The sequence below is a fragment of the Procambarus clarkii genome, chromosome 28 (assembly GCF_040958095.1).
Source record: "Procambarus clarkii isolate CNS0578487 chromosome 28, FALCON_Pclarkii_2.0, whole genome shotgun sequence".
Classification (NCBI taxonomy): domain Eukaryota; kingdom Metazoa; phylum Arthropoda; class Malacostraca; order Decapoda; family Cambaridae; genus Procambarus; species Procambarus clarkii.
The window spans coordinates 28,650,198-28,660,197 of NC_091177.1; the positions used below are offsets into that span (position 1 = coordinate 28,650,198).

A 10,000-nucleotide genomic window follows, 5' to 3' on the forward strand; every position below is an offset into this window, starting at 1 on the left:
TTCCCGCTGATGGTGATGTTGTGGAGGTGTACCATATTGGACCAATGACAAATCTTTCAGGGGACTCCAGTGTATATATTTAAGAAGTCTAAGCATGTCCGAAGGAATTTCATTTACTTTGTTATGTTATCATGATAGTTGCACAGAAGTTGTTGTGTGATTTGTGGAAGAGAAAAGTTTCGTACAGTTTTCACTTGAGACCGAAATGCTGAAGGCTTTTTCTATGTCTTAATTGATGATGCTGTCGTGCAGTTGTTTTTAGTTTATTTGTAAATATATTTGGTCATGATGAAGATTGCCTTTGTGGATCAGTGAGGCCAGAAACCTCACCGTTTTTCAGTCTCAGGATCTTTTAGATGTGGCCTGAGGTTGATCAGTCATTCATTTCTTTTCGTAATATTTAGTGGGCTGATTGGTCTCGTCGTCTTATATATATACCACATCAATTGGTGCATGCAAGCAACAATGGTCCTTGCTGACAGGTCTTGTCGTCTTATATATATATATATATATATATATATATATATATATATATATATATATATATATATATATATATATATATATATATATATATATATATATATATATATATATATATATATATGTCGTACCTAGTAGCCAGAACTCACTTCTCAGCCTACTATTCAAGGCCCGATTTGCCTAATAAGCCAAGTTTTCCTGAATTAATATATTTACTATAATTTTTTTCTTATGAAATGATAAAGCAACCCTTTTCTCTATGAATGAGGTCAATTTTTTTTTATTGGAGTTAAAATTAACGTAGATATATGACCGAACCTAACCAACCCTACCTATATATATATATATATATATATATATATATATATATATATATATATATATATATATATTTATATATATATATATATATATATATATATATATATATATATAAATATATATATATATATATATATATATATATATATATATATATATATATATATTTATATATATATATATATATATATATATATATATATATATATTTATATATATATATATATATATATATATATATATATATATATATATATATATATATATATATATATATATATATATATATATATATATATATATATATATACCCATCTGTTGGTGCATGCAAGTAACAAGGCTCCTTGCTGACTGGTCGAGGAATGATCTGGAGAAGTGTGTGGATGTTGGCATACCAACTATCTATACAGCATCTGTATTGTGCTAATTTATTTATTTATTTATTTATTGAATGGTTGAATTACATTAGCAGCTGATGTAGCTACTACAGTATACTTCCTCTCCTTGGCATAGAAATAAAATGTATTTGTTACTTCTTGGGTCCCTGGTGGAGCAGCTATATCTGGAACCATTTAGTTCCATGCCCTTCACTACACAACTGCTGCATTTTTCCCTTGAGGTCTCACGAATGTTGTGATCAGTTTCTTCAGTATTTCTCCATGCATATATTTAAAAACGGCTTTGGAGGTGGCTACAGATGGGGGTGGCATTCGAATATTTTCAATGTAGACGAAATTACCTTGGTCTAAAGATTTTCTGAATAAGACTTAAAGTGGTACAAGTTTTCCACCAGCTGGTTTACGATTTTTATTCAATTTCACCCACAATTTGAGCATTAGATTCAGTTAACTTGCCAATGTTCTTCCTGATTATTATGACCATTATGGATATTTCCATGAACTCATTCTTGTATGCTTAAAACATCTATGTTGGTGTCGATATGTCGTCTAACCTCTCTAATATAAACATTTATATAAGGAATACTTTCAGTATTGGCTGCCTTTTATAGTCAAGTATAACTTGTTTGGTTTATTTTTTTACTCCTTTTATAGGCATAAAAAGACTTGGGATATTTCTTAATATTTTGAGTAAATTTTTTATGTTTTGTCTTTTGGCTGATCTGAAATGTGAGATCTACTGCTGAAGCTCTGATGTCTGTCGTTCTCGTTGGACGGATACCAAGGACGACCAGAGATAAATTGTCGTGCTAGGCATCTGGGCGTTCCGCCATCCTGTTGGACTCCAGATGATAAGCTGTGGTCCGGTTTTGGGTGGTACCGAGGAATTACAAGTAGCCTGTTCGCAGGTGGGAGTTGAACTGGCAACCTTGGTCCGTGATGATGGCAACGATGGAGGATGTGCCAAATTGAGCTTGTAACTGGAGGGATATGCATGAGCCATTGACTTGGCTGTGATTCAGATCAAATCATTACCTTAGGCTACTTGGAGAACTAGTAGATGCAAATGAGGTGCTAGCAGTGTTCTGTGGTAAAGGTCTATTCATGTCATAGTGAACCATCTCAAAGCCACCAGAGGATAACTGGAACTTATACTCTGACGGCTATTTTCTTGAAGTAGTGGTGGTGGACAGTGCCCATTGACTCTGGAAACAGGTGCAGAACCAACAACGTTCATCATATTGATTTTTAATACACTACACATTCTGTTGGATGGTGAGCAGTGTCCTGATTGTCTCGATAATAACTCTGACACAGTAACATAAAACGATTACATATATTGTTGACTATTTCCGTGTGTTTCAGTCTCCATCTGTCTCCATATCGTAGTTACACACCAGATAGTAAAGGAGATCAGACCTTCTTTATACATAGTCAAATCAATTACATAAAATTTTTAGTTAAATAATCATTAGGGTTGAGCTTATATTGTAGGTAGTATTGTACAATATGTTTAGTCTATAGTAGAGTACTTCTTTTAGATTATTGATGACCTTTATTTTCAGGTGATATTTTGTAGCGAGGAGTGTCAGAAACAGGGATTATCAAGCATCCATTGGCAAGAATGCCCTATTGTATCAACCCTGCGTCTACTGGACATACAAAGTTATCTTGCATTAGCATACAGATTAATGATGAAGACCTCTCATGCCAAGCTCAAGGAGTTGATACTTCTACTGCAATGTGAGGCCAAAAATCAGCTTCCTAAGAATCTTGGATTCAATAAAAATGGTGTCTATGATTCATCAGATTATAGAGCAGTGTATCACCTGACAACCAACAAAGAAAAGATATCTGGACACAAACTATTTGCCAGGTGCATGGAGGCTTTTATTGTAACCAAACTTCTGTTGCTGAGTGGTCGCTACTTCATCAGTTGTGATGGTGAGCCCTTCACTCCAAGTCACGAAGATATCGTCCTGACTGGCAGCACACTCATCCATCATATGATGGGTCTCCATTGCAATAGTTATGGCACTACATTTCCCATCGTAAGCCTTTCACTTTATTGTTATTCTGTTCTCTAGCCTTACCTCAGCATACACTACCACCACCTTTGGCACTTGTTTTCCTGATTGAACTTATTATTTTAATATTAATGTTTTCCATGTAATAACCATTGCATCTCATATTACATTTAAGTATAACTTAAATAGGCTAATGTTTTTATTTACAGTTTTCCTCCTTGACATAGTGCATATTGCTAATATTTAGTATATTTTTCATTTCTAGTTTAACGTGAATGACCATAAGGAATATCAGATGGAATTATGTGGCAGGGCAGTTCAAACTGCATCAAGTCTTCTGAATCACTCCTGCAATCCAAATTGTACTGATTTTTGGTATGGCACAACTGTTATAGTAAGAGCAATACAATTCATCCCCGCTGGCAAGTCATTAACCATCTCATATGGATTAGATATTGCTGTAGACACAAGAGAGTTCAGGAGGTTTATACTGATGACTAATTTTTATTTCAATTGTACCTGTGAAGCTTGTGAAAATAACTGGCCAACTATTAAGGAATGGCCACCATTTGAAACTTTAAAATGCACCAGATGTAATGAAGGAGAAGGTATCAGCCCATGCACAAAAGTTTGTCCTAATTGCAATCTGAACTATGATGAAGGAGGCACACAGGGACGAGCACCTTATAATTACAGGCTCATCTTGAGGAAAATACATAAGGTTGTAGAAGATTTTTTTGTCGCCAATAAAAACATCTTGCAAGAAGGCAGTAACTCTGAAAAGGACATTAAGGCAGTGCGTGCTTTAATTAAACTTTTCTGCAAGTATGTGATGCAGCCATGTCTTGGTCTCCGTCTTGCTCAAGATGCACTGCGCTTTGTCTGTTTACGTCGTGGTTCTTGTGTCTATGTTAAACATGATATTGAAAATACCCTGATCAATCTTCTGAGTGCTGAGATGAATCGAGCCTTACAACTGTAGCCAGTTTTACAAAATGAGTCTAAAACGTGGACTACGGTAAATCCTATGTGTTTCAAGTGAATATTTTAAATAACTTTAACTAAAAACATATCAAAATAGGACATATCAAAATAATAGTTCCAACACTGGCACCTGATCAATGTAAGTTAAGTCTCCAAAATAAATGAATTTAGATGACTATAAAATGTTTATATGGGAATTTACTGCAGGTGTCAAGCTACAATTTGAAGAATTAAAAGCTTCAGCTTGCATGATTGCAATTTGCCAGAAATTTTGTATAGAAAGATTTGCCAGAAATAAACCCCTTTGCATCGGGTGGTGTAAAAGTTGTCCGAGGCCAAGTTATGTGAACTATGTTTATGGCACAGAAAAATCTTTCCACAGGATGAAATGTTAGGCCAAGTCTTATGTGACTTTAAGGACAGGAACCTGGACCTGGTAAATGCTTCCATCGGTTGGAGACAAAAAATTGTCATCCCTTATGCGGAATGCGAATTACCTGCTATTATGCTTTTGTCAAATTCAAATTTTAATACTGTATTCATAAATGTTGATATATATAATGTTGAGTTAATTTACCGTAACTTATTTAGCTAAGAGAAAATCATAATAATAACATAACATGTGATATCTGTAATTATGAACTGTATACTCAAGAATTAGATTTCGAAGGAACATTTTTCAGTGATTTAAAATCATTACATTTGTTAAATTCAGAATCCAAAACTGTGTAACCACTTATAAAAGTCATTACAATAATGGTGTAGGCGGTGGGCAGGCAGTACACTACTCCCAAGTTTTCAGACTTTCTACGTCCATAGTTCTCAGTTACCAGTGACAAGTGTCCCACATGTACATGAAATTACCAGGCTGTGCTGGGGCACAAATCTAATAACATTGATGATCTACATGTGAAAAAGATTTTTTTTTTTATAAAACTTTAGGGTATCGTGAGAGAAGTTCTGCATCACTGCCTCAACCCAAACTTACCAACTATGATGGAACCATAATGTACAATTGCCCCTGAGTACGAATTTTTCAGTGTACGACGACAATTTCCTTTATGTAATTAATTGAACTAGAATATATGAACAGAATAAAAGAATATATTTAGTAATTAAACAATGCAGAAACAATGAAATGTACACAAAAAAAAGATCAACATGTAAATGCAGGAAATGGCATTAAAAACACAAAAATCAGAAACAGTTAAATGGGTCACAGTGAGAGTGGGTTATTGTGTTAGCTGGAGTTCCGATTGTGTCTTGATACTAAAAATGGAAGGTTTAGTGAGTGAACTGGTGCTAGTAAGGGAGCTATGTGGAGTTCTGAAAACTGACTTGGAGTCCCTGTGGGAGGAGCTACGACAGCTGTAACAACTTCAAAAGGAAACAAAGGAGGAGAGCAGTATTAGCAAGTCTTCACCTAGGCATGTCGTAAAGGACAGGGGTCTTAAAGAAGATTCTGACCAAGTCGCCTACTGATGTTATAAAGACTTCCAATCCATTTGCCGTGCTGGAAGGTGAGTGCTGTAGGGAGACTGCAGATCGCTCGAAAGGGAAGGCAATGAAGGGAGCGCAGTTCCCACAAGGTGCTCACAAAGTTAAGAAAGTAGCTAAGCAAATTTTGATAGTTGGAAACTCCCAGGTGAGGTATTTGGACAGAGCTTTTTGTGCCAGAGATAGGGGAAACAGGTTAAATGTTTGCTATCCGGGAGCAGGAATTGGTGATATAGTAAACAACATGAATTATATTATGGCTGGAAATGGAAACAAATCCATTATTTGCATCAGTAACAGTGGAAATGATGTAGGACGAGTTAGGAGTGAGGCACTGATACAGCGGTTTAAGACAGCTTTATGTTTAATTATTTATTACTTTGTTTAAGACAAAGTTTTATTTACGGTATATATTTATTTCGGATTGTTTTGTGTATGACAAATATGAGTATTATTATGTATTAAATGTATTTAAGGTTAATGTTTTTGCATGTGTGGAACAGATAAATTCAATTTGTTATTCTTTTGAAAAATTCGATTTGGTGTATGAATTTTCCTGACAGGGTATGGCCCATCTCTGGGAACAGATTATATACGTATATCGAGGTTCAACACCTATCAGCAAGCTTAGCAAAGTAATAGAAAAGACTTCTCATTAACCATGTAAAAGTGGGAAAATTGCTGATAATTGTGCTTGAGAATTAAAAGAAGAAGTCAACTGTAGCCAGGTGGTGGCCACGAGTGGATTAAGCACTAGGAACCACTATATCAGAGGTATTGACCCCGAGGCGTCATACATTGTTCTTTGTACAAATGTAAGCTTATTTGTGCCTGTATGATCACATTCACAAGTATTCTAATAATACAACATTAGAACAACAAGTTCATTGAGCAGTAACCACCTCCCCCTAAACACCTGAAGAGGGCACAAATGACCAGCTGATTTAAATCTGGTAATATAATTTGGACCTCCAGTTAAACTGGATAATATATAAACAAACATAGTATTTATAATTTATTCCAGAACTATTGGGAAATGCAAGGTGTTAAGTCTTATGAAAGTTTGCCCTGTGAAGTATGCACTAGTCATTTCTGTAATAGTTTGTATCTGAAATAAAGTGGTCTTTTTTATATGGACATATTCATTAGAATTCAAATATCTAAACTCAACGTTTTAATTAGGAATTTTTATTGTATAACTAACATTTGTAAACATATATTAATCAATGGTAGACAAACAGTTTTAGGATATTTTTATTAATTAAAAGATTAAGAGGATATCAGACATTAAAAAGTATAATAAGTAGTTAAAAACTTTTACTCCAAGCATATGGGACTAACCACATAGATCTAAAAACAACGGTTTTGTACAGAAATTGAAACATAAAACAATATTTGATTCTGTTTCTTTCTGCATGTGTGTGGCTTTGTAACATGTGTATCTTCTAAAGGTATCATGTAACTTAGGAAGATGTAATCATTGAACTTAAGTGCAGCTATAAAGTAACTTATTCCTGATAAAGGAACTGCATTAAATAAGAGTGTCTTTCACTTATATTTAGTTTATCACCCTCTAATGAGTCCCAGTCACATATTTAACGTCACATACTCCGCGGCCTGTGATGAATGGTTGTCCTTGTTCCACCTACTACACTGGCGTGTGATGAATGGTTGTCCTTGTTCCACATACTCCCTGGCCTGTGATGAATGGTTGTCCTTGTTCCACCGACTACACTGGCCTGTGATGAATGGTTGTCCTTGTTCCACCGACTACACTGGCCTGTGATGAATGGTTGTCCTTGTTCCACCGACTACACTGGCCTGTGATGAATGGTTGTCCTTGTTCCACCGACTACACTGGCCTGTGATGAATGGTTGTCCTTGTTCCACATACTCCGCGGCCTGTGATGAATGGTTCTCCTTGTTCCACCTACTACACTGGCCTGTGATGAATGGTTCTCCTTGTTCCACCTACTACACTGGCCTGTGATGAATGGTTCTCCTTGTTCCACCTACTCCCCACCTTGTGACATACCGTTGGCCTTGTTCCATCTACTCCCTGGCCTGTGACGTATGGTTGGCCTTATTCCCCCTACTCTCTGGCCTGTGACATATCGTTGGCGTTGTTCCACCTACTCCACAGCCTGGGACGAAAGGTTGTCCTTTTTCTTCCCACTCACTGGCCTGTGACGTATGGTTGTCCTTGTTCTCCCTTCTCGCCTTCCTGTGACATATGGTTGTCCTTGTTCCCACTACTCGACGGCCTGTGACACAGGGTTGTCCTTGTTGTCCCTGCTCACAAAGAGATAGCAGGCGGCTCCACATCAGCGAGGCACTACACATAAAAACGTCAACACCAGCTGTTAATAGCCAATTAATGCACAACTATATTCTACCCACTTCAGCGCACCATATGGACCAATAGGCCCTCTGCAGTTACTTTCATTCTCATGTACCCACCTCACCCAAAACTTTTGTGTCACTTCATCCAAAACGAATATAAAGCAAGATTTAGGACAAATGTATCATACACAGTGTATCAAGTGTATCATAAGTGTAGTGTTAAGTATAAACAAGTCTTTGAGAATGTAAGACACCCTTACGAAATGCTTCTAGGTGGCAGACCTAGAATATATATATAAATATATATATATATATATATATATATATATATATATATATATATATATATATATATATCAACCCGTTCTCACACAAGACAGCACATATATGACTTAATGCTTAAAGTCAATATGTTGAATATGAAATAGTAAATATGTGATATATTCCCAGTTACTTTTTTTACCAAGGCCCAAACTCTTCCTCACGTACCAATTTACGTGTCACAGTACCCGTCCGTCAACATACATAGCAGAATATTCGTGATTGGTTCAATTATAAGGAAAATTGTAGTTTTCAGGTCCCACATGGGTTGTGAAATTTACCTACTATTGTCCATGCTCTTATAATATTACAGATCAGCTACTTCCTATTGAAGGCTCGTAGTTTTGTTTTGAGAAATATTAGTTGTTCTTAGTAAATTATAATAAGCACTAAAAATTATTACATAGAATAACAGTCCTTCACCAATCAATATTATATACCATAGTTTGCGCTTTAAAAATCTTGAAAGAATGTTTTGTAGGAACGCTAACAGAAAACGATGTTACGTTGGAATGTCTATGGGGTAAACTACTGCAAACAGGACGGTATTGTGTCTAATATACCAACTACAGCTAGGATGGGTATATTGTCACCTACCGCCTGTTAGGTGGGAAAGGGGTCCAATACCACCCACAGGATGGGTATGAGGGTCACATCCACCCACAGGATGAGTATGGGGATCACATCCACCCACAGGAAGGGTATGGGGTCCAATACCACCCACAGGATGAGTATGGCGTCCACTACAACCCACAGGATGGGTATGGGGCTCCAACCACCCATAGAATGGGTATGGGGCTCCAACCACAAATAAAATGGGTATAGGGTCCAATAACACCCACTGGATGTGTATGGCGTCCATTGCCGCGCGTCGAGCTCGAAAACCGCTGCATTCATCTCAGAACCATGCCTATTTCACACAGATTCCTTAATAAACGTAAGAGTTTTATATGTCACAAGAAAGATAGAAATGTAAGCTTCATTCTAAATACCTTACCATGGGCATATTTAAATTTAAAGCTAAGATACGTGTACTTTTATAATAGCCGAGCTTTAACCCCGGACAGATTGATCGACTGAGCAACTCTCTCTCAGAACAATGTTTATTTCACGTGAATTCGTTAATAAACATATATGTTTTATATGTCTCAAGAAAGGCAGACATATAAGCTTCACTTTAAACACTTTACCATGGACATATTTAAAGTTCTAATGAAGATACATGTATTTTAAAAATTACGGAGCTCCCACCCCATACAGACTGAACGACAGAGCAACTCTCTCTCAGATCAATGTTTATTTCACGTAAATTCGTTAATAGACACAAATGTTTTATATGTCTTAAGCAAGATAGAAATAAGAGCTTCATTTTAAATACATTACAATAGACATATTTATAGCTCAAGTGAAGATACATATGTTTTTATAGTAGCGCTCAGTAGCTTGTCGGGCATGGAGTGCAGACGCCTACGCACTTGCCGATATATTGTATAATTAACAAAGATACGCTAATAAAGCCTAAAATCTTATATGCCTCCAGAAAGACCGAGATATGAACATTATTATGATTTCACCAAATGAAATATATCATGTTCGAGAACAAAGATATATCAATTTTAAATTAAG

At 36.1% G+C, this 10,000-nt stretch overlaps 1 protein-coding gene across 1 annotated transcript in view; it reads left to right on the forward strand.

Moving 5' to 3' along the window:
• LOC123747472 (SET and MYND domain-containing protein 4) overlaps positions 1–7,265 on the forward strand; it is a 94,646-nt gene extending 87,381 nt beyond the window's left edge. The window contains exons 4-5 of the mRNA XM_069332938.1: positions 2,768–3,253; positions 3,495–7,265. Coding sequence (XP_069189039.1) covers positions 2,768–3,253; positions 3,495–4,211 — 1,203 coding nt within the window. The 3' untranslated portion in view covers positions 4,212–7,265. The remainder of the gene's footprint in view (positions 1–2,767; positions 3,254–3,494) is intronic.
• The last annotated feature ends 2,735 nt before the right edge of the window (positions 7,266–10,000 follow it).